The 26,921-nt window shown below is 43.0% G+C and overlaps 1 protein-coding gene across 4 annotated transcripts in view; it reads right to left on the bottom strand.

Moving 5' to 3' along the window:
* The window catches only part of prkcz (protein kinase C, zeta), a 273,129-nt gene that overhangs the window by 115,797 nt on the left and 130,411 nt on the right, over positions 1 to 26,921 (bottom strand). For 3 of the 4 annotated variants that reach the window (XM_079523571.1, XM_079523570.1, XM_079523573.1), the window contains 4 exons: positions 18,211 to 18,342; positions 15,645 to 15,732; positions 13,025 to 13,080; positions 9,573 to 9,767 (listed from right to left, as the gene is read on the bottom strand). In XM_079523571.1, coding sequence (XP_079379697.1) covers positions 9,573 to 9,767; positions 13,025 to 13,080; positions 15,645 to 15,732; positions 18,211 to 18,342 — 471 coding nt within the window. The remainder of the gene's footprint in view (positions 1 to 9,572; positions 9,768 to 13,024; positions 13,081 to 15,644; positions 15,733 to 18,210; positions 18,343 to 26,921) is intronic. The other variant, XM_079523572.1, reaches the window with a different exon arrangement.

Here is a 26,921-nt window from a genome sequence, read left to right on the forward strand (position 1 = left end):
AAGCATTATGTAACAAGCATTAAATGGTAAATGGTAAATGGTGCATTTATATAGCGCCTTTATCCAAGGCGCTTTACAGATATTGTGCATTACATTCACCCATTCACACACACATTCATACACCGATGGCAGCGGAAACCATGCAAGGCACAAACTAGCACATTGGGAGCAATTAGGGGTTCAGTGTCTTGCTCAAGGACACTTCGACAGTAACTCTGGGGGAGCCCGGGTTCGAACTGGCAACCTCACGGTTCCCATCCAGCCACTCTACCCCTGAGCCACCGCCGCCCATTAAGCAACAAGCTCGTAGCGCGCCACCGAGTGGCGCGCTACGAGCTTGCAGGTCTGCTATTTTTGAAAAAAATCGTAAAAATGCGGCACAAATCTTTGAATATATATTCTTTCAGAGCGAACGTTTTTTTGTGTTTCTATGTCAGTCGTTTAAAAAATAGCAGACCTACAGTCGTTTAAAAAAATAGCAGATCTGCTATTTTTCAATAGCTAAAGCATAACATAATGCTAACACCAAAAGGGGTTCCCGCCCAAAAAGGGTTAACCCACCCACCCCCTGCTCCCCAGCGCAACCAACTATATCACAGCTCGCTATAGTTCAGTGAAAACGGACGCAATCCCTCATTGGCTTCCAACCTGCAAACACTGCCAATGGGCTCTATGCATACACGCCATTTCGGAAAGAACCCTTGGACCCCTTCCCTTCCCTACTTCCTTCACAGGTTTTACAGATGATACTAATGATTGAAGGCTCTGTTCCATTCTGGTCAAACAGAGTCAGGGTGCTGCTATTGTGCGTCTTGGCTCACTGGAAACACTCTGCTACACCAGTGGGTCTCAAAGTGTCCTTGAGAGGGTTCCAAATGGCCCCGTACGGGTGTGTAGCTCTGAGAGTGTACTGTATGTACACTCTCAGAGTTAGTGTACTGTATGTACACTCTCAGAGTTAGTGTACTGTATGTACACTCTCAGAGTTATGGGGGCCCTTGAAATTAAAACGTTTGAGAACCACCGTACACTAAATGGAACAAAGCCCATTTTGACCTGAGATCAGATTCTAAAAATGTCTTCTACATCCTGACAGTTTTCTGAAAAAGCTATGTTTCTATGTAAGTCGTTCTTCGATTTTTCAAAAATAGCAGACCTACAAGCTCGTAGCGCGCCACTCGGTGGCGCGCTATGAGCTTGTAGATCTGCTATTTTTCAATAGCTAAAGCATAACATAATGCTAACACCAAAAGGGGTTCCCGCCCAAAATGGGTTAATTAGTATCATCGGTAACACCTGTGAAGGAAAATGGTAAATGGTAAATGGTGCATTTATATAGCGCCTTTATCCAAGGCGCTTTACATAGATTGTGCATTACATTCACCCATTCACACACACATTCATACACCGATTGCGGCGGAAGCCATGCAAGGTACCAACCAGCACATCGGGAGCAATTTGGGGTTCAGTGTCTTGCCCAAGGACACTTCGACATGTAGACAGGAGGAGCCGGGATTCGAACCGCCGACCCATGGATCATTGGACGACCTGCTCTACCTCTTGAGCCACATTCGCCCCTAAGGAAGTATAGGGAAGCAGCCCGGAAGTAGGAAGAGTTATTCTGTGTGCATATAGAGCCCATTGTAGGGGCGGCGGTGGCTCAGGGGTAGAGTGGCCGGATGGCAATCGCAAGGTTGCCAGTTCGAACCCGGGCTCCCCCAGAGTTAGTGTCGAAGTGTCCTTGAGCAAGACACTGCACCCCTAATTGCTCCTGATGTGCTGGTTGGTGCCTCGCATGGTTTCCGGCGCCATCGGTGTATGAATGTGTGTGTGAATGGGTGAATGTAATGCACAATCTATGTAAAGTGCCTTGGATAAAGGCGCTATATAAATGCACCATTTACTGTCTTCGCTGGACCACCCGGCCAAGCGAATCAAAAAGCCCATGAGAGTATTTGACCTCTATGTCACCCAAGACTCCCCCACCCCGAGGCAATGAACTTTTAGTGACAATGAATACTTCACTTGTGCATTAATATTACTTGTATGCTGACAATTATGCTGCGCTTCCCTCAGTCTATGTCGGGGATAATTTATCCACATAAGCCCTATTCAAAACAAGCGCACAATGCGTCGCATTGCAACATACATTTCTTGAAGAATTCTCCCGGCCCTTCATCATTTCAGTTTCAGCTTCAATTTACAACAGTGTAAGATCACAAGCACCGTATTTATTATAAATGCTACGCTGTGAAATCGTTTCGTAAAGACCATGTCACTTTTTCGCTTCTTCTAGCACAAATTAAGATTTATGCTCGACTTCTTCTACATTATAGATTCCAGTTGTACTTTTAATTTAATTTAGATATATGAAAGCGTTGTGCGTTCGTTGCCGTTCTGTGCCTCCGGGGGCAAGAATATGTTTTCCACTGCTTTAACATAGTCAATAAGTACACATTAGTTAACCCACACTGGACGGGAACCCATTTTGGTGTTTTAACTATAAGCATTATTATACTTACTACTTTAGCTATTGAAAAATAGCAGATCTACAAGCTCATAGCGCGCCACCGAGTGGCGCGCTACGAGCTTGTAGGTCTGCTATTTTTGAAAAATCATAAAAATGCGGCACAAATCTTTGAATATATATTCTTTCAGAGCGAACGTTTTTTTTTATTTTGACGTCAGGCCTAAATGAGTTAATGTTTCATGTAAAACTACAATAAGAGCTGTCCACTTTGCCGCGCTCCAGTGTAGCATGGTTCCATTTTAAACCATTTAGGCCTGACATCGAAATTTAAAAAATGTTTTCTAAATCCTGACAGTTTTCTGAAAAAAAACATGTTTCTATGTCAGTCGTTCTCATGTCAAGCAAGGACCCCAAACATAATATGACATTGGCCGTGGACCTCCATCTGAAAATATGTAGTTCCAGGGACCCTCCCAGTAGCAAAGATTTGAGTTAAAAACTCGCTCTGAAAGAATATATATTCAATGATTTCAGGCACATTTTCACGATTTTTCAAAAATAGAAGACCTACAAGTTCATAGCTTGTAGATCTGCTATTTTTCAATAGCTAAAGTATGACATAATGCTATAAACATGCACCAAGAGGGGTTCCCGCCCAGAATGGGTTAAAAGCATAAGCGTGCAGGCCCCATGCTGAGTGCCCTTGATATCAAAAGTTCCGGTCAGTAGTACGCTTGTAATTTAGGCATGGGAGATTATTACGCATAGTAACCTCATCAATAATCCATCGCTATCGGGTCAATTGAGCTTCTTTATAGCAGCAGGAGTAGGCTTTGGGTCTGTCTCCGTGAGCATTTCACTAGCCACACGCTTTGATGTCAGGCCTACTAAATTGATGAATAATTAAACTAATAGTACGCATGAATAATACGCTCCTGAATAAATGAAAAGCAGGACCAGTCTAAATAGAAGGAAGCATGTATGTATGGTAACGACCTGATGAATAAGCCCTGTCAACAATCTTTAGTTCTTTAAAACTTTTAAACTGTTACTGAAACAGTTGCATTTGAATGTGTAAGGTTGAATGTGTAAAAACTTTGTCTAGGTGAAGTGAAACCAAAATTAGGCAATGTATATGAAAGTATTTACATAATAATATCCACAGTGTTCATTTAAGTCTGGTCCGTGACCGGAACTTTATGGAACCAAATGGACACCATAAGGGTCCATTTGGTTCCATTTTGTGTACATACTTAGAGATAAATTAGTTGATATCATCAATATCTCAAATCAGTAGGAATGAATGATGGTGGTGCATGTCTCAAATCATTTGGATCTAAATCCTGACTCAATCAGGGGAGTGTGGATTAGCAAGCATTGACTGGATTTAATTGAATGTAGCCTTGTGTCTTTTACAGATTTACAGATGAGCCTATGGCGCCATCTAGTGGAGTAAAATGGCACATAAAAACTCAAACTCACTCAAAGTCATATCTTGCCCCTTTCGGAACCCTACGTTAAAGTTTATGACATTTTGTAAAGTCATCAAAATGTCAGAAACTTTAACGTAGGGTTCCGAAAGGGGCTAAGTCATATCTTGACCTACTAATTACTTGTTTCCACACATTTAGTTGCTTCTCTTTCTGTGGATGTTGTAAGTGTGAATGATACAACATGGACACCTCCAGGAGGATGCAAACCTTAGAGTATATACTCTAAGAGATGCAAACTGGGCCACACAAAGATGTTAAACTAATTATAGAATTAACAAATTACCCTTGGCGTAATGGACCAATGGCCATACTGTTATTTTTGAATGTCTACCCTACCCCACTGACTATAAATCATGTATACATTACATTGCTGTTACCAATTGTCCAAAACATAATACATTTTTAACAATGTTACGCCGTGGCTCAGAGGGGAAGAGACATCTACTACAAGGGTCCCAAAACCTTTCAGGCCATAACCCCCAAAAAATAATCCTGCTTGAACTGTCATATCCTGACAAGCACTTGGAAATGTAGGCATTACATTTAGGCCTGACTCACACCTTCGCAACAGATTGATGTACGTATAGCTGATGCATGAGACTTATTGACTGATGCAAGCTCACAATGCATTTCCAAAGGGAGTCACATGCTTTGACACAACATTTGTGTTGTATGAGGGGGTGGGGGGCAGTCGAAACACAGCCGAAAGCCGTACAACAAAAATGTTGTGTCAAACCATGTGACTTCCATTGGAAATGCATTGGGGCAAGATGTAAACAAACCCTTTCATACATCTAGCATCCAACAATGTTGTATGCTAGATGTGAAGGTGTGAGTCAGGCCCTAGTCTGACTCGGATAAATATTGTGAATATAGCCAAACTACAACGAAATAGGCTATTTTCACAATGTTTGCCTCTTTCTTCTGTAATATTTGGCCAATTTTGGTATTACAAAGGTCTTACAAGTCCTTAACCCATTCTGGGCGGGAACCCCTTTTGGTGTTTTAACCATTGTGTTATACTTTAACTATTGAAAAATAGCAGATCTACAAGCTCATAGCACTCAGTGCCACGCTACAAGCTTGTAGATCTGCTATTTTTGAAAAATCGTGAAAATGTGACTTTGAATATATATTCTTTCAGAGCGAACGTTTTTAACTAAAATCTTTGCTTCTGGGGTGGTCACTGGAACAACATATTTTCAGATGGGGGTCCGCGGCCAAATACATATCATTCTGGGGGTCCTTGATATGAGATAGTTTGAGCTGCACTGACACAGAAACATAGGTTTTTCAGAAAACTGTCAAATTGTCATTTTAGAAATGTGTAGATACCCTGCATACACTTAGGTCACATTCCCAACTAATACTTCGGTAGACTCGATGCGAATGGACGGAGAAATTGGGATTCTTGCATATTTAATTTGCTGCGGTTTGCCTTCACACTGTCATCCGCAGCAATTGGAAACGCAGCAGGGGGGACCTTTATCAATGTGTGTTCCATTCATAAACTAGCCTACACAGTGAAATCTATGGTGATAAAATTATACTCATAACGTGCATGTGTCGTGCCGTCTGGGACTGGACCTTTATTTGCTGCGGATTGCATTCCCACCTGCATCGAATCGGAATCAAGTGCGATTGGAAGCGAAGCGAAACCCCCGTTTTTGGGCGGAGTAGAATGCGGTTCTTTGCTGCGCATTAGGATTCGAAAGAGCCTTCACACCTGCCAAACGAAGCGAACTTTCGTACAATGCGCAGCAGGATTCGTTTTAATCGCAGTAAAGCTTTCTGGTGTGAATGTCACCTTCTACTGTATGTTGGTTTGTTTACTGTTTAGTGAGAAAACAATGTTGCACACTAGATCATCCGGGGACCCCCCAAATCATCCGGGGACCCCCCAAAGTAATTTGGGGACTGACTGACCCACAGTGGTTTAGTCAGAAAAAGACCTTTATGAAGAAGACAAATAGGGCATTCCTAGTGGCTTAGCTGGCTAACTGTCACGTCTGATGACATTATGAATTATTATGATGAATTATGCCACATGCCACAAAGCAATTAGGCCTTGATCTGCCAAAGTGTTGATATTAGTGACATCATTATGCTTAATTGTAAAATGGTATCTCACGACAAAGTATAAATCAGCCTTTAATCACGCACACGACGTGCAATTAAGATGATTGAGCTTAAATCACCTGAGTGATCATTTCATTAGTAGGTTTCCTAATTACCACCATTATGGGGAATTATATACCATTCTTTCCAAGCATCTCAGTATTCCTTACAGCAGCGTCCATTCATGTGAAGAAATGTAAAGAATATGACAGCTATAAGTCTCTTTGAATAAATAACAAAGAAAATGGCTTTATCAGGATAAAGTGTGGGGGGGGGGGGGGGGGTCCCAGACCCACAGGAACGCACCCAGGGTGCCGGCCAGATTCCGGCGAGCCGCCCCGTGTCCGAAACGGTTGAGAAATGACAGAGTTACCATGTGGGGGTCCCTCTACTGTCCCCTCTACTGTACTGTACTGTACTGTACTGTACTGTACTGTACTGTACTGTACTGTACTGTACTGTACTGTACTGTACTGTACTGTACTGTACTGTACTGGCACAGCCGAAATCAGCATATATACAGTTAATATGTGCGTGTGTGTTTGTGTGTGTGTCAGGTTGCGCACAGGTGGTGAAAAACAACCATGCTGTTTTCGTGCTCAGACGCACCCAGCTACCCAGTCAGTCAGTCAGTCAGCCACCCACACACACACACACATAGTCACTTAAGGAAGTGGTTGCACCACTTAAAAATAAATGAACTTCGTGGTGAAACAATGAGCGATACAATTAACTAAGACGAGAGGTACTGTACGGTACTTACACCTAGAAACCCCATTCAAACCTATTTAGGTTCATCTTACGGTGGACATGTTTGCCTGAAAAGGAATCTTTGAAATGTTTCATAGTTTTAGAAATATAGTGCTTTCAAATTTGAGAAATTTATAATGGGGCTCAATGGCAGCTCTATGACACGTCGAAAAATCACTTTCACCTAGAAACTCCATTCACACTTTTTATAATTCAGCTTACTGTGGGCACACATGCTGGAACTTTTTACTTTGAAATGATTTGTAGTTTCTGAGTTATTTAACTTAAATGCCCAATGCATTCTCAATGGCAATAGCACAAACTTTGGCATGCTACTAGTCCTACATCAGGGGTGCCCACACATTTATGACGTGAGATCTACTTTCAAAATGACCAGCTCAACAAGATCTACCCACTGAAAAAAAATTTGTACCATTGCTGAAAATAGTTTAAATATATAATGTACCTGGGGGGGCTTTGGAATAGGGAGAAATTATGACAGGCAGTTTCTGCTGTCAAAATATGTCCCGCCGTATTTAACTTAAACGCCCAATGCATTCTCAATGGCAATAGCACAAACTTTGGCATGCTACTAGTCCTACATACTTACACCTAGAAACCCCATTAAAACCTATTTAGGTTCATCTTACGGTGGACATGTTTGCCTGAAAAGGAATCTTTGAAATGTTTCATCGTTTTAGAAATATAGTGCTTTCAAATTTGAGAAATTTACAATGGGGCTCAATGGCAGATATTGGCACGTCAAAAAAGCACTTTCACCTAGAAACTCCATTCACATTTCAACTACACACGTAGTTCAGAATGCCTCCGAAAGTCCTGTAATGTGTATTCTGCTCATTCTCTTAAGTCTTCATAAGCATGACAGGGATGGCAGCAGACGGCGCAACACTGTGAATGAAAGCGGTGTTTCATTTCTTGAACATCATTGTCCATCTGCAATAAAGTGTATATGCTGCTGCTTATTGCAAAATATAACAGGATCTCCCTTTTGCGCACGCTCTCCTCGCTCCATGGTGCTGAAAGACGGTTCATAGTAATTATTTATTGTTTGTGATTTTTACTGTCTAATGCATTTTGAAATAGCAGGGGAAATTCTGCGCCGGGACTGCACCAAACTGTAGTTGAGGTTTAGCTGGTTCTAAAGTCCAAGGGCTTTCTGACTTTCCCACTCCCCGTAAAATAGCAATGTGCCAACAATTTGCCTGACCACACCTCATTTTAAGACCAACACACCCAAGTGCGCACAGATGGGCAATATATGGGTGTGAAAAATGTGCCGGTTTTGAGTCTGGTCTAAGATAGGGAAGATGCGAGAGGGTGTCAGAGTCAAATCTATCATTACATTTGAGACGGTAACAAGTTGTGAGCGCACACTTCGTGCACAGTTCAGTTGGGCAAGTCATAGACTGTCACGGTCATGCAGAAGGACTGCCTACGCCCGTGTTCCACGGCCGCGATACGTCACCGACCCTACCCGTGCGTTTTCAACCTAGCTCCGTGGTTTCCCTTTCTGTGATGCGATGGCACGAGAATATAAACGCACAGCAGACACACGACATTCAGAATATACACTCACAGCAGACACACGACATTCAGAATATACACACACAGCAGACACATGACATTCAGAATATACACACACAGCAGACACATGACATTCAGAATATACACACACAGCAGACACATGACATTCAGAATATACACGCACAGCAGACACATGACATTCAGAATATACACACACAGCAGACACAGAATATACACACACAGCAGACACACAACATTCAGAATATACACACACAGCAGACACACAACATTCAGAATATACACACACAGCAGACACATGACATTCAGAATATACACACACAGCAGACACATGACATTCAGAATACACACACACAGCAGACACACAACATTCAGAATATACACAAACAGCGGACACACAACATTCAGAATATACACACACAGCGGACACACGACATTCAGAATATACACACACAGCAGACACATGACATTCAGAATATACACACACAGCAGACACACAACATTCAGAATATACACACACAGCAGACACATGACATTCAGAATACACACACACAGCAGACACACAACATTCAGAATATACACAACATTCACGGAGAATCGAAAAACTACGACCACACAACCTGGCTCGGCACGGAAAACCCATGGTCAGTGGGCAAAATGTGTGTGTGTGTGTGTGTGTGTGTGTGTGTGTGTGTGTGTGTGTGTGTGTGTGTGTGTGTGTGTGTGTGTGTGTGTGTGTGTGTGTGTGTGTGTGTCTCACTCAGATCGCACTGCGACACAAATTCTCTACAAATACTTGCTTTGCCACAGCAGGTGCCAAATGAAACAATGTGCTTTCCCTAAAACACTCCCTAGTGTGACTTTCTCCCAGGTCTCCTGCACAAGTGCTAAAATGCTTACCACTGTGCTTGCTCAGGGGAGAAATTAAACTTTCATGTCAAACCAGAAAACAGAATTGGGTCAATCCGTATCTGTCTCAATAGAAGAGCAGGGAGACCAAAAGAATATATGTAATTTATTCACAGACACAAACTACATAATATAGCTATAATGTCCTTGTTAGATGCTTCCCCACCCCCTACCTGCACGCACGCACGTGCACACGCACACACACACACACACACACACACACACACACACACACACACACACACACACACACACACACTCCTCCTCACCTCGTCGTCGTGCACCAGCTCCTTCTTGACCACCTTCATGGCGTATGTCGTGTCGTTCTTCTTGAGCCTCACCAGCAGCACCTTGGCGTAGCTGCCCCGCCCGATCACCCGGATCAGGTCGAAGTCGCCCAGGCCCAGCGAGAAGCCCTGGGAGATCTTGATGCCGTCGATGCCGTCCACCACGGCTTTGATGTCCTGGGAGAGGGGGGAGGGGTTACCCATTAAGACCTGGAACGCATTTATGTCACTTTACCGTTTAACCACTTTTTTAACCATTATTTTAAACTTTAGCTGTTGAAAAATAGCCGATGTACAAGCTCACATCGTGAAAATGTGTGCAAAATCTTCAAATATATACTGTATATTCATTCACAGCGAACGTATTAACTCAAATCTTTGTCCCTGCATGGAACAACATATTTTCAGATAGGGGTCCGGCGGTGACTGGGGTCCTTGACATGAAGTAGTTTGAGCATGTTATGATATAGAAACATAGGTTTTTCAGAAAACTGTCATGATTTAGATTTAGAAGACATTTGTAGAATTGGCTCCTCAGGTCATAATGGGTCATAAATGGTTGTGTAACACAGTGGTTCTCAATCCGTGTATTTTTCGGCCAGTTGAATTTGAATCTAATGTTGAATCTAATAGAGCTCCGAAGTCTGACGTCACTTTCAGTAGAGGTCGTCAATCGCCAGGTTCATGTATTTGTTTATTTGCATTGAGATCCCCAAACGGCGATTTTAGGTCGCTTCATATAAGAACTGTGTTTGAAAAATAAACCGACCACCTCGGCGTTTCTGTCAGGGGAGTGGCTGTGCGTCGTTAATGATGTCCATTCATATTTGATACAGCCAGTTTCTAGAGAAAATGGAATTAATGTGACCGCAAAAGCCTTGAAACTACATATGAATGCAATGTCGCTGAGCATATACGTCACGCCCAGCTGTCAACATATTGCGTTCCTGAGATTCCTCGTTGACGTAAGCTCAGCTGGTGGTGACTCGACTCGTACTAACCACGATACATTATATATCAATAAAATAAAAATAAAAATAAACATAATTAACGTTCAGTTTCTGTTGTGCGACGGGCTGCGGGCAGAAGCAGCCTACCCGGAAATGTAGTCTCTGGGTTGTTTGGCTCGTTTCTAACGCTTATTTTGTTACTCTTTGGGTATATTTGTACATTTCCACCTTCAGTCGATGCTTCATATCCATATGAGTGAAAAGGCCGGGGTGATCGGTTTATTTTTCAAACACAGTTCTTATATGAGGCGATCTAAAATCCCCCTATGGAGAGTACAATGCTTATAAAAACATACAGGAACCTTTGAGCTCACTGCCCTCTGCTGGTAGTAGAGGGCAGTGACGTCAGGACTTCGGTGCTCTATGTGCTCACTAAATAGCCGATCTACAATATCTCACAAGTCACAAGCAATAACTATTTTAATAAACAGTCAGAGAGCCGAAATATACACGGATCCGGGGCCCACTTGAAACGTTTGTGGCCCACCCATCTGACCACTTAACACGGTGAATTAGGGTTACTCTCTAAAGCGTTTGTGGCCCACCCATCTGACCACTTAACACGGTGAATTAGGGTTACTCTCTAAAGCGTTTGTGGCCCACCCATCTGACCACTTAACACGGTGAATTAGGGTTACTCTCTAAAGTGTTTGTGGCCCACCCATCTGACCACTTAACACGGTGAATTAGGGTTACTCTCTAAAGCGTTTGTGGCCCACCCATCTGACCACTTAACACGGTGAATTAGGGTTACTCTCTAAAGCGTTTGTGGCCCACCCATCTGACCACTTAACACGGTGAATTAGGGTTACTCTCTAAAGCGTTTGTGGTCCACCCATCTGACCACTTAACACGGTGAATTAGGGTTACTCTCTAAAGCGTTTGTGGTCCACCCATCTGACCACTTAACACGGTGAATTAGGGTTATTCTCTAAAGCGTTTGTGGCCCACCCATCTGACCACTTAACACGGTGAATTAGGGTTACTCTCTAAAGCGTTTGTGGCCCACCCATCTGACCACTTAACACGGCGAATTAGGGTTACTCTCTAAAGCGTTTGTGGCCCACCCATCTGACCACTTAACACGGTGAATTAGGGTTACTCTCTAAAGCGTGTGTGGCCCACCCATCTGACCACTTAACACGGTGAATTAGGGTTACTCTCTAAAGCGTTTGTGGCCCACCCATCTGACCACTTAACACGGCGAATTAGGGTTACTCTCTAAAGCGTTTGTGGCCCACCCATCTGACCACTTAACACGGTGAATTAGGGTTACTCTCTAAAGCGTGTGTGGCCCACCCATCTGACCACTTAACACGGTGAATTAGGGTTACTCTCTAAAGCGTTTGTGGCCCACCCATCTGACCACTTAACACGGTGAATTAGGGTTACTCTCTAAAGCGTGTGTGGCCCACCCATCTGACCACTTAACACGGTGAATTAGGGTTACTCTCTAAAGCGTGTGTGGCCCACCCATCTGACCACTTAACACGGCGAATTAGGGTTACTCTCTAAAGCGTTTGTGGCCCACCCATCTGACCACTTAACACGGTGAATTAGGGTTACTCTCTAAAGCGTTTGTGGCCCACCCATCTGACCACTTAACACGGTGAATTAGGGTTACTCTCTAAAGCGTTTGTGGCCCACCCATCTGACCACTTAACACGGTGAATTAGGGTTACTCTCTAAAGCGTTTGTGGCCCACCCATCTGACCACTTAACACGGTGAATTAGGGTTACTCTCTAAAGCGTTTGTGGCCCACCCATCTGACCACTTAACACGGTGAATTAGGGTTACTCTCTAAAGCGTTTGTGGTCCACCCATCTGACCACTTAACACGGTGAATTAGGGTTACTCTCTAAAGCGTGTGTGGCCCACCCATCTGACCACTTAACACGGCGAATTAGGGTTACTCTCTAAAGCGTGTGTGGCCCACCCATCTGACCACTTAACACGGCGAATTAGGGTTACTCTCTAAAGCGTTTGTGGCCCACCCATCTGACCACTTAACACGGCGGCCGATAAAAGTAGAGACCCGAGGAGCATGTTTACACCGAGCTCTATCAATCCTGTTATTATTGTTGATAAGTGGGCATTACTATGATACACGGCACGCAGCACACTGTGTGTGTGTGTGTGTGTGCGCGCACGTGTGTGTGCGCGTGCGTGCGTGCGTACGTGCGTGCGTGCGTGCGTGCGTGCGTGCGTGCTGCGTGCGTAATAGCAATACACTTTATAATATACGTATAGCACCTTTCATGACATGAATGCAGCGCAAAGTGCTTTACAGAGCAATAACAAGAGAAAAGCTAAAACATAAAATAGCATTAGAATAATGAGATAATAATAAGAACATAAAACAATATTAAAATAACAGCAAAAACGTTGTGGTCAAGCAGTGTCAAGTCAGCAGTTCCTCTCACCTCTGGATCTGTGTCTTCTGTTTTCTCCACTGTGCGATTGTGCGGTAAGAACGGTACTGTAAGCATAACAGGAAAACGTTAATTCATTTCACATATTATAGTAGTTAATGTAACACACATAATGGGACACAGTAGTTGTAAGTGCCATTTGAGTCTCCTAATTGTGGCCAATGATGTCCACTGAGGGGTGTGGTCAATGTGAAGGTTGGAAGGGTATTTAATCAGGTCTCAATCAAGCAGCAGGTGTTGCTGACAAGAGGCAAACCGTTTTCAGACTGTGTTTAGGAGGCTGTTTGGATCATTTACGTTTATTGCATTTATTTATATGTATGCTGTAGTGACTAGGCCTGCAGAGACAGATAATAAATCCTCATTATACCAACTCTACGCACATGTTTGGACATCACTTCCTGGAGCACACGTCTTAACTACAACCCGACTGTCGACAACCAGTAGTGCCACAAATTTAGGATTTGGGCGCTACAGTAGTAACAGAGAAAGGAAATATTCCACAACAAACCAAGGAAAGTGTCTTTCCATGTTCGACCACCAGAGGGAGGCATATCACTGTATGCAGTCAGACGCTGATCACAACAGAGCAGTCCCAAACAACCCCAAATTGTGTCCACCCCCAAATGACCAATAAAATGCTAAACAAGAAATCCCATAAAGAATGCATGTAATCCTGTGGGTGTCTTTTATAGTGCTGCACTCATGCTGAGTCAGCGGTTACCAAAGTGCTGGGCTATGCAAAGGAGTATCTCTGTGACCTTTATTATAGAATAATGCACTGCACAGTGTTCCCAGAGGAAGATGGAAATGGACTTTGTTAATGAATTCATTTATTGTACAACCAATTTCAACGGTTGTCATTCACACTATTGGCACGTACATGTGATCGCTGTGTTGGGTGTATTCAATTTGTAAGCAAATGTAATTAATATATTTAGGCTTGGAAAACTGTAAAAAACAGTTTTTAATATGTTAATTAACAAAATTATAAAAGGCAAAACACCACTGGACAAGAGGGCAGTCTCGACCAAACAAGACCAGTCCAAGAGTGGCATAGTAGTTCCAGTCCTTAATTACGATTGGTTGAGCGGCGTTCAATGCTATTTTTTTACAGTCTATGGTTCAATGCCATTGCAAAATGCTCTATAAAAGGACACATGTGAGCGCATTACTCATGTGGCTCAGGGGTAGAGTGGCTGGATGGTAACCGCAAGGTTGCCAGTTCGAACCCGGGCTCCCCCAGAGTTAGTGTCGAAGTGTCCTTGAGCAAGACACTGAACCCCTAATTGCTCCTGATGTGCTGGTTGGTGCCTTGCATGGTTTCCGCCGCCATCAGTGTATGAATGTGTGTGTGAATGGGTGAATGTAATGCACAATCTATGTAAAGCGCCTTGGATAAAGGCGCTATATAAATGCACCATTTACATTTACAATTTACAACATTATCGGCTTCCATTCAGTTAGGGCCATTAGGGCATAGTCACCCCCTAATACTTTATTGTAGACATTATTCTTGTAGTAACATTGCTATTACAAATGGTTTTAATTAGAATATGTTTTCATGTTGCCATATTCGCTAAGCGGTTTATAAATGCAATAAGCTATGCGAGGCTGTGGCTTACAGTGACTTTAGAACAGCTATGGGGATTTGAGCCTCTTTGCTCCACATCATGTCTGTCAACACCTCTAAACAGCCTCTTGGGGCTTACACAGCAAAGATCGGAATTTAACTGCGAGTATAAAAATGGAACCTGTAAAATTCACACTGGATTTACTGTACTGTACCAACCTGGCAACCACAATGCCAAGGGGTGGCATGTAGTTAATTGCCTCTTGCTTTGGATAATTTCAGTGAATAACAAAGGACATAAAAACGACTTCACAACCAGTATTATTATTCTGCCTCATTGTACGTGGGCTCTAGGGGCACACACTGCCATCTTTAAATGGAGCAAATTGATTGAGACAGCACCGTAAGTGTGTAGTCCAATGGTCCTTCAGAGTGAGGGTTCACTGTCTTATACTGGAGAACACTTCAACACGACACACTGCACTAGTCTAGTAAGACACAGAACAGTGTGGCAGCCGGGACAGTCATTGTGATGTTTCATTTATGGTGACAGTCAACTTGACACGATTACATCAAAAAGCCCCAGATCTTCAGTCGCCAGAATAACAACATAAAGAGATCTGCCAGCCACTCACAACAACATTGTGTAATTGAATCTCGTCTCAACCACCACAAAACCGACAATATTTACCCTGACTCTTATGAATCGTTGTACTCAGTAAAACAAAGCATTTACCCCCGAATCGTTCAAGATTCTAAACTTCTTATTGCCGGCTCTCCTTGTTTCATGCTAAGCATTATCTTACTTTTAGCGCGGTCACTCCTGCAACCTCACTGCCATAATCTAAGAGTAACAGTAAAAAAAAAAATCTATGCGTCATGATTAATGTGCACTCAGAAACTGACAACTACAATAACCAGGTCTCATAATACTGCAGAGAAACGATGAGCGATAGCACTGCAATGTTGGCAGGCTGCTCTATTGTCTTATGAATATATATATATTTTAAAAGGACAATGGGGTTTGAATGCTCATACTTCCGTCTCCGTCCTCCGTGTCTTCCGGAGGGAGGTCCACCTCTTCGCTCTTCTCGTCTAGGGGTTCTTGTGATGGCATAACTGGATCCTGCAGAAAAGATGGCAAGAATTCACCAAAATACGCTCGCATTGTTTCAGTGACCCGGTGGTTGATACAATAATCCATCTTGGCAATGAAAGCTGGGTCAAATTTACAAAGATGCTGTCAGCTACTGTGTAGCATGTTGAAATAGAATTGGCTGGGAGGACAGACTATAAGGTTTTTCCCAATAGGGGAAGCATTTAATTGTTTCATCTTATCACGCTTAAAAGCTCACATTTTGCAGTAGCAATGTCTGTATTGACTGCATTGATCCTTTAGGCAGGACTTTGGTCTTCTGGAGCAGAATGGAGGGTTTCTTGTTTAGACAAAGGCAGTCTCGCATAATGAGACCATCAGAGATCTCCGCCTGCTGAAATGTCTGGTGAAATCTATTCTAAGGTCAATATATTAATTGCAGAGAAATCCAGCGCTAACAAATCCTACGCCCACTGATTTGAAAACAAATATCAATGTTCCAATTATGAAGGAAGGTAGGAAAATGCTAAAGTTGGCTCTGCAATGCAGTCATATATTTGTTTAATCTCTGAATTGTTTTCATGTATTTGAATTTAGATTTCCCCAGACACATCAGAAGAAGGCAGAGATCTCTGGCTACACTAGACTAAGACAAAGGCGACTATTTTTTGATCATTCGCAGCTCATTGAAAAATCACACAGTAAACAAACAAACTGCAGGGTAATAATGTTCTGTGTTTTGTCAAACAAATCTGTGCAGACATGTTGAACTTAATAATATTTCATAACAAATTAGGCTGTTATCTCCGCCAAGCGGAAGTTTGTTTGTGTGTCTGGGGCCAATCATTTTTTTCCTGTTCCTGATCATGTTTGTTTTGGGGGGAAATATTTAACTTTAATAGATTTTTTATAATGGCCGACAAAGGCGATTAGATCGGGCTTAACCCATTTTGGGCGGGAACCCCTTTTGGTGTTAGCATTATGTTATGCTTTAGATATTGAAAAATAGCAGATCTACAAGCTCATAGCGCGCCACCGAGTGGCGCGCTATGAGCTTGTAGGTCTGCTATTTTTTTTTAAATCGAAGAACGACTGACATAGAAACATAGCTTTTTCAGAAAACTGTCAGGATGTAGAAGACATTTTTAGAATCTGATCTCAGGTCAAAATGGATTAAGCCTTGCTGAAATATGAAGTAATACGTCAAAGATATGTCATAGGTGACGTTGTAGACTGGGTGGGGGATACAGTATGGACTCCACACTGAGAGCATGGACCTCTCTCGTTTTGTCATGTTTGGAGTTAAATTGGGTTCTAGCAATCATTGCAGCTGACTGAGCTGAGACGATTGTGTATTATGACAGTGGTTCTCGACCTTTCCTGGATCAGGGCCCACCCATCTGACAACTTAACCCATTTTGGGTGGGAACCCCTTTTGGTGTTAGCATTATGTTATGCTTTAGCTATTGAAAAATAGCAGATCTACAAGCTCATAGCGCGCCACCGAGTGGCGCGCTACGAGCTTGTAGGTCTGCTATTTTTGAAAAATCGAAGAACGACTGACATAGAAACGTAGCTTTTTCAGAAAACTGTCAGGATGTAGAAGACATTTTTAGAATCTGATCTCAGGTCAAAATGGGTTTTAAGGAACAGACTGTGAAGGCGAATATCCTTCGGGACAATAAAGATTATTATTATTAAGGGGTCACATGGGTGGGCTGTGTGTCTATTTCAATGAATAGACGGTGTTCCAGCTTGGATCAAGCTGGAAGGTTTTAAAGAAAGAAATATACCATGACACTATTTTATGTTATATTATCGTTAAGTGTTTTGGCAATCATTTGGGGGCCAAATTGCAATATCCTCACGGCCCCGGCCCACAGGTTGAGAATCACTGTATTACGATAATCACAATATCGTCATATCGCCATGACGACACACCCAACACTGGCTTCTGGGCTTCATGGATGCTGTGATGGAGGCACTCAGGCCTCATTCACACGTACCAAACACCAATCAAGCAATGTTTGGTCGTTTTTTTGTTTTTTTGGGCCACCACAATGCTTTTCCAATGGGAGTCACATGGTTTGATCAAACATTTGTGTTTGATCGCTGATTGCTGATTGCTCCCCCCTCAGGCTTCGTACACACATAAAGAACAACTGTGCTGTGCTCTGCCTGTGTTTCATGGCCGCCCCAATGCTTTTCCAATGGAAGTCACGTGGTTTGACCAAACACTTGTGTTTGATTGCCCCCCTCCCCCCATCACACACAACTGTTTGGTCAAACCACGTGACTTCCATTGGAAAAGCATTGAGGCGGCTATGAAACACGGACAGCACAGAGCATGTTCGTCTGATATGTGTGTACAAAGCCTCATCAAACAAAATGTTTGGTCAAAGCATGTGACTCCCATTGAAAATGAATTGGAGCAGCAATCAAAAAGCAATCAGGCATCACACACGGACCGAACATTTGTTGTGTAGGTGTGTACGAAGCCTCACTCACCATAAGCTTTTGGCAGGTCTGAGGGACGAGTTTGTGACAGCGCTTATGGACCAGTAGTTTGCAGTTGATACACTTGTAGCCCTGCCGGCCCAGCCCCCATATCCTTTCACTGCAGTGGCCACAGTATGCCTTCTGGAAGGAAGGAGACAGACAAACACGGTAAACATACAGTATCCATTCACACAGAAGACAGCTAAAGATCTTTCCAATTTACAGTTCGTAATTTAGGCATTTAGCTAGCAGACGCTCTTTTTTATTAATTTTCTGAACAATAACAAAAGGAAGAAAAACACAAACAGTACAAACAAACATGAACAAATAAATAAATAAAATAAAATAAAGTCGACATTGCGTTTAAAAATGTTACTCCCAGGCATACCGTTGCTCCTCCTTCCCCCATTCCCTTATTCTGTCTGTTCCGTCCCAAATACTGTCCATTTGGACCATTTGTCCTCCATCTGTTCTTCCTGCAGTCTCAGACGGTGTGTCAGTTTCTCCATGAGATGTATCTCCTGAATCAACTCCTCCCATTGTCCCTGTGTTGGAGGTTCTATCTGTCCCCATTTTCTTGTTATAGATTTCTTTCCTGCCGCCAATAAAATGTTTACCAGATACCTATCCTGCTAGCAGACGCTCTTATCCAAAGCGACGTACGCAAGACAATCACGTACATAGAATGAGAGACAGAAGAGACAGTGTAATGCCTCTCTAGGAAACTAGGGTCACAGGTAAACCAAGAACCTTGCATTAGTCTACTCTAAACAATACTATCAATAATATGTACAGTATATAGAGTGCCGAAGTCCTGACGTCACTCGCTCATCCCCTGGTCTTGCCTGGTTCACGGAAGTAATTTCTCTATATGGAGAATAACATGGGGTCATATTAAAATAGTTTCATATAATAAGCATTGTGGTCCAAAAATAAACAAGCTGTCTCGCAGCGTTATTGTCAGGGAGGTGTCTCTGTATCGTTTGCGACAGTCAGTCTCTCATATTATGATATATATATGTCTGTTTATAGCGAAAATGTAACAAATTCAGCAGCAGTAACAATAGCATTTTCTCTCAGTCGGTTGATTCTTCATATCCATATGAGTGAAACGGCCGGGATGCTCTATTGAAACTATAGTCTACTCTACAAGGTCAACAATCCGTTTTAACCCATTTTGGGCGGGAACCGGTGTTAGCATTATGTTATGCTTTAGCTATTGAAAAATAGCAGATCTCGGTGGCGCGCTACGAGCTTGTAGGTCTGCTATTTTTGAAAAATCGAAGAACGACTGACATAGAAACATAGCTTTTTCAGAAAACTGTCAGGATTTAGAAGACATTTTTATAATCTGATCTCAGGTCAAAATGTTACACCTTTGTCCTTTCACTGGAGTGGCCAGTCTGGCCACAGTATTACTTGTGGAAGAAGACAGCTAAACACATTACACTTTTAATGAGCAATCAGTGGCCAGACGCTGGCTGACTCCATCAGTATTGATCTGCTCATCAAGGAACAATTAAAAACCAACACACAGCTCCGTCTAATAATGGAATTGGTAGAATGATCCGATTAAATGGCAGGTGTCCATTAGGTAAAACATCAATACCTGGGATTGCTAATTATTTTAATTAAAAACATTTGAGCTATAGTTTCAATGTACATGTTCCCCTCTTGGAGCACACAGTAAAATCCTTTGTGTTAATGTATCCAGAGTTAAACACTGCATACACACAGTAGCACTGACTAGAGTTAAACACTGCATACACACAGTAGCACTGACTAGAGTTAAACACTGCATACACACAGTAGCACTGACTAGAGTTAAACACTGCATACACACAGTAGCACTGACTAGAGTTAAACACTGCATACACACAGTAGCACTGACTAGAGTTAAACACTGCATACACACAGTAGCACTGACTAGAGTTAAACACTGCATACACACAGTAGCACTGACTAGAGTTAAACACTGCATACACACAGTAGCACTGACTAGAGTTAAACACTGCATACACACAGTAGCACTGACTAGAGTTAAACACTGCATACACACAGTAGCACTGACTAGGCGGCTGTTACAGGGAGCCTGGGTTCTGTTCACTATCCTCATGCATTGTGCCCGTTTCATTTTACCTTACTGAATTCAAACTTTTATTTGTATAGCAAAACACATAACCAATATCACAATGTTTTGTTTGGGGGGGGTGGATACAACAATGGAACACATTTCTACACTGTGTGTGTGTGTGTGTGTGTGTGTGTGTGTGTGTGTGCGTGCGTGCGTGCGTGCGTGCGTGCGTGCGTGCGTGCGTGCGTGCGTGCGTTGCGTGTTCATTTGATTGACTGTTCACCCACAGAGCTGATAAGGTCGTGGGCAGGAATTCCTCAAAACTTATCAGAAGACTATCAGAAGTCACCTGGCAACGAGTTCATACAAGTCTCATTTGAAGTCTGGAAACTGCCATGAGTATTATGTCAATACAGTGATTGTCTCTGTTTGCCAGACTGTTGCCTCTCGCAATTTTCCAATGCTTCCGTCATACAGTCTGGAGAACGGAAGCTCTGATCATGAGTAAGCGATAAACCGGTAGTGAAGCCTCCCCCGGTCAAATGTGGAATTAGATTAACTAGACCTGTACGACGTGCCCATTGGCCACCGGCCTACTTAGGGGAGGCGCAGGACGTGCCCATTGGCCACCGGCCTACTTAGGGGAGGCGCAGGAGAGGCGCTAATGCGAACACCTTCCTTGAAAAACATGGAAGAGGCTGGACTAAACAAGCGATTTAAACGCTCGTTTCAACCCGCAACTTGGATTTTCTTTTTCCATTTCCAAAGTAAAATGAGTTTCGCTCATTCTCTGACCTTTACTTTTTGGATACGATGTGCAGAAAAGGGTAAGCAATGTTCCTTCGTGGAAACCATGCGCCGGTTCTTAGCCGCGGCTGAAGGCTCTCGCGGTGTGACTTCATCTCGGAGCTACAGAATGAGCGTATAGGGACTGAAGTCACGACTTCATCTCGGAGCTACAGAATGAGCGTATAGGGACTGAAGTCACGACTTCATCTCGGAGCTACAGAATGAGCGTAGGGACTGAAGTCACGACTTCATCTCGGAGCTACAGAATGAGCGTAGGGACTGAAGTCACGACTTCATCTCGGAGCTACAGAATGAGCGTAGGGACTGAAGTCACGACTTCATCTCGGAGCTACAGAATGAGCGTAGGGACTGAAGTCACGACTTCATCTCGGAGCTACAGAATGAGCGTAGGGACTGAAGTCACGACTTCATCTCGGAGCTACAGAATGAGCGTAGGGACTGAAGTCACATACTGTAAGGGGCTAGGCAGACGTCCAACACAGGCCTTGCTCATACGGTACATAACCAAAAGTCTACAAATACCTTGTCCGGGTATGGACTAGTAATATTTAATTATCGATTGCCGATTTTCTTGTTAAATAATCGTTTCAATGGATTAGGGATGATTAACCCATTCTGGACGGGAACCCCTTTTGGTGATTTAACTAAGCATTATGTTATACTTTAGCTATTTAAAAATAGCAGATCTACATGCTCATAGCGCGCCACCGAGTGGCGCGCTACGAGCTTGTAGGTCTGCTATTTTTGAAAAATCGTAAAAATGCGGCACAAATCTTTGAATACATATTCTTTCAGAGCGAACGTTTTTTAAATTTCGACGTCAGGCCTAAATGGGTTTACTGTTGCACCCCTAAAACCAAAGGTTGATTCTGCAGATCAGTTCTGTCAGTGGAGACGTAGCAGTCTGCTCCAGTGGATTGACAGACCGTCTATCTAATCATTCACATGCCGTTTGCTACCAGCAGCCTGAAGAACAAAGAGCCACAGTTCATGTGCTGTTACTGTTACTATGGAAATGCTTCAGAAACACTTCAAAGCCAGGGGAAAACACAGGGATTCAGCCAGCATAAATTAATCCAAAAAAAATGTTGCTCTTGTTTTGTTTTGTTAGTTTGCAAATCACTTTCCTCTGCTCAGCACTGTGTAGACACTTTAACCCTGCAAGACCCGGATATATTTCTACTTTTTTCAAACATCTTTTAAAAAAAAATAGTTTAAATAATTTGTTTTCTGTTTTATTTTTCACCTAAACATCATCATTGGGTCAGGATATTTGCATATAAATACCCCCCCACAGAGGCAGCAATTCACAAAACTTCAAAATATAAACGTTGCTCAAAAGCATTGCTTGGGCCTTGCAGGGACAATTTCATATTCTACAAAAAATAAAAGAAGGAAAAAACAAAAAAATATTATTACGTATTCCTTCTGTTGTTACATACACCCAAGTTTATACTGTTTTTTACCACTTAAAAATGTCTTCTACATCCTGACAGTTTTCTGAAAAAGCTATGTTTCTATGTCTGTCGTTCTTCGATTTTTCAAAAATAGCAGACCTACAAGCTTGTAGATCTGCTATTTTTCAATAGCTAAAGCATAACGTAATGCTAACACCAAAAGGGGTTCCCGCCCAAAATGGCTTAAGCTGTATGTAAGCCTACTTTGCCATACGCCGAATACAAGATAGCACATGTTTTTTCTTTTTTTACTTTTCGCTTAAAAATACCCAAAATAGGGCGCCGGGGTGAGAGCGATAAAGAAAAGCCAGCCAAACATCCATAACACAGATATGAAACCTTCCATGGTGAAACAGGGCCAACAGGTGGTGCAGAAATAAAGCATTAGCACAGCAAGCAGTGGAGGGAGCAGGTGTTGCCTGGCATTTAAAAATACCATCTCGAGGGACATCACATGACGACACTCTGATCACCTGACTCTGAGAGCACGCTACTCCCCTTGTCTGCCTACCGTGCAGCGCACTGGCTTTGCAGTTCTAGCTTGATTTCCGTCTAAATGTCACAGACAGGCATGGAGACCCTTTATAGAATACTTCAATAATCGTACCTCCCTGGATTAGACTGCTCGGTGTGACCCGAATATAGCGGACTGTGGATTTCAGAATTAACAGACAGTGCCTCTCTTACAAGTGTACAATACTCTTGACTGTGACCCATGATGTGACCTGTGTTTTTTACTTTTATTTTTATTTTATTTTGTCCTGTTTGTCCTTGTTTCGTTGGGGGAGTGTACGTTGTCTGTTGATGTTTGTGATGATTTAAAAAATAAAGAAAAAAATGGGTGACTATGTGCAAAGATTTTCCTGTCAGATGTACTGCTTGACTGTCCCCAATAAAAAACGATATAAAAAAATAATAATAATAAATAAATAAATAAATGTCACAGACAAGTACTGAGAGGTATAAGCAACGGAGAGAGAAAGACACCTAAAGAGTAAGCTTATGTAATGTTGATTTACGCCTCAAGGCCGAAATCGTCTCGTTAAAGTTCAGGCCCTTTTTCTCTCCCAGCTGGCATGCAGAGGCTTTACTGTAGGTATGTGCCAACGGCGAGTGGTCAACACGGACTCCAAACCCCTGTTGAGCAACAAATGAGATACCTCCGTTGCCCGGGATTTACGGAGGAGCCCCGGAGGCTATAAGCCAGCTCACTGTGAGCCAAAACAACACTAATGTACTTCACACTGACTGGACTTTTATACTAGGCCCATAAAGCCACTAACCAGGCTCTGCTGCTAAGTGAGAGGGGGAAGCGATGGGGAGCAGCGTGGGTTGCATTGTAGTGCATTAACTGGATGCAGTGCTGGCTCAGAGGCGGCAGAGTCTTGTCCTTGACCCAGTCTGACAACTCCCCGCGGCTCTGTTTTGTAAAGAGACGAGAGGACTCCTTGTGTAATCCTAGTGCAGCCGGGCCTGCTGCAGCCAGCCTGGGAAATTCAATCGCTCCTCACAGCTGCACTGCCGACTCGCGTCCGCGAGATGATGATGAATGTCGGCTCGCCACAACTGTACATTCATGTCCAAAATGCTGCGGGGGTTTCTAACCTGACACCTCAAGTCCTCAACACAGGAGTTATGATCAACCCTATTCATCAAGGTGCTCCATGAAAGGTGCAGCACTGGGTAACCAACCACTCCACACCCATTTAGACCTGGGGCCCATTCTACAATGCCTTCTAAAGCTTTCTGTGGTGCTCAAACCTTTTCATGTCAAGGACCCCCAAAATGATATGTTTTGGCCCCAGACCCCCCCCCCCCCCCCGGATAAGGATAGCTGGACCAAGTCGATCCCTCTCTGCACCGCTGAATGTACTACTGAATTAAGGAAAACAAAATATGTAATTAGTATGTCTCCTGCACAAGACCAAATGTCTACCGCTCAGACAAGAGCCAGTCCCCACTTGTCCAGGGGAGATATTAGTGCCTAATTTGCAGCTTAAAAAAGCATGCCGCTATTACACTCAGACAGGAGCAGGAGCAGTCTTCCACGTGACGCTATGCCATGACTGATATGCTCCTCTACACTGCACGGTTCTGCTCATTAGGGGTGTCGTTTAGAATTAGAATCGCGATTCCGTTATGAACGATTCAAAATCGATTCATAATTTCCATTTTTGTTTAATTTTAGATTTATTTTTCTGGTTACAGTTACAGAGTTTTCACTACATGGTGTCTGTCTGTGATATGAAATGTAAGCTTACCCTAATCACAGTAAACCTGTGTCATTATCATGTCTTCAGTCATTTTCTGTAGTCACTTCAGTTCAAGACTGGAGTAGATTGTGATGAAATCCTATGTATTGAATAGAGAATCATTTTGAATAGAAAATCGTTTTGAATCTGGAAAAAAATGCTTTTGAATTTAAAAAATATCGTTTTTGGATTGAGAATCGAGTTGAATCGTAAAAATTGATTTTGAATCGAATTGTGACCCCAAGAATCGGAATCGAATCGAATCGTGGGACACCCAAAGATTCACCGCCTATACTGCTCATGTCCTCCTCGTGTGGACCAGCTCGTTTCAGAGGCCTGGACTCCTGCAGAAATATTTCTCGGCAGTTAATAAGAGGAGAGAAGATGGGAAAGGCTCATCATCATCGATCGCGTGGCGTTCTCTCCCATCGCTGCTGCAGGTCATCGAGTGCCTGGAAACAGGCCTGTGTGATGTGCAGAGAAATGATGAGCTGTCTCGTCTGCTGCAGCACAAACAAAAAAGGAGCCTCCTACTGTAGCAAAGCTTCAAACGAGAAGGTGTGGGTGGTCAGAGAAAGAAACTCTCACAAACTACAGTACAATATGCTGTGAATTGAATGTCAATGTCATAATCCACTGGTAAATGGTGCATTTATATAGCGCCTTTATCCAAGGCGCTTTACATAGATTGTGCATTACATTCACCCATTCACACACACATTCATACACCAATTGCGGCGGAAGCCATGCAAGGTACCAACTACCAACCAGCACATCGGGAGCAATTTGGGGTTCAGTGTCTTGCCCAAGGACACTTCGACATGTAGACAGGAGGAGCCGGGATTCGAACCGCCGACCCATGGATCATTGGACGACCTGCTCTACCTCTTGAGCCACAGTCGCCCCCACTGGTTCCCAAACATTGTGTGGATCCATTTTTGTGGGTCGCACTAGTTGTGAGCTTGTAGATCTGCTATTTTCACTAGTTTGGCTCCCGGGCAAACTTCTAATTTCTCTTTATGGGTCTTGAGCTAAAAGGTTTTGGAACCGATGTAGAAACACTATAAACACCAACACAGACAAGGATGGTCTGTCAGTGTTGGAGACCTTGTCAGTGTTGACATACTTCTTTTAACCCATTCTGGACCTGAGATCAGATTCTAAAAAATGTCTTCTACATCCTGACAGTTTTCTGAAAAAGCTATGTTTCTATGTCAGTGGTTCTTCGATTTTTCAAAAATAGCAGACCTACAAGTTCATAGCGCGCCACTCGGTGGCGCGCTATGAGCTTGTAGATCTGCTATTTTTCAATAGCTAAAGCATAACATAATGCTAACACCAAAAGGGGTTCCCGCCCAAAATGGGTTAAATAACATACTGTACAGTAGTCTGGGTCGGATAAGTTGTTGGTTGATTGATTCTACATATACTGTACCAATCACCAATTGTTTATTACACACATTTTGTGGCGTTTGTAGACAGAGGGATTCAGATATTTCCCAATAGCAAACCTCTATTTGCATTGCTACAGTATAGTGGAAACTAATGAGGTCATTTTTTTAATCAATGTTTCCTGTCAAATTATTGATATTGCTTGAAAGTAGCTGTGTAATGAGTGGGATAATGTTGTCCATTCTCTGATTGAAGGCTTGTTTTGCTTGTTCAGCTTCTCAGAAAACTGCTCGCTGGCCTCTTGATCTGTCCCAGTTGGACTGTGGTGTATGATACCATTTATAGGTTTAACTTTAACCCATTCTGGGCGGGAACCCCTTTTTTGTGTTTTAACTAAGCGTTATGTTATGCTTTAGCTATTGAAAAATAGCAGATCTACAAGCTCATAGCGCGCCACCGAGTGGCGCGCTACGAGCTTGTAGGTCTGCTATTTTCTTTTAAATCGTAAAAATGTGGCACAAATCTTTGAAAGTTTGAATATATATTCTTTCAGAGCAAACTTTTTTTTTTTTGCTTGCTCCTCCACCGTGGCCAAACTGGATCCCCTGGATCCACTGGATCCCCTGTACCATGCTGCACTGAGATTCATACCTAACTGGATCCCCTGTACCATGCTGCACTGAGATTCATACCTAACTGGATCCCCTGTACCGTGCTGCACTGAGATCCATACCT

The sequence above is a fragment of the Electrona antarctica genome, assembly GCF_951216825.1.
Source record: "Electrona antarctica genome assembly, chromosome: 2".
Classification (NCBI taxonomy): Eukaryota; Metazoa; Chordata; class Actinopteri; order Myctophiformes; family Myctophidae; genus Electrona; species Electrona antarctica.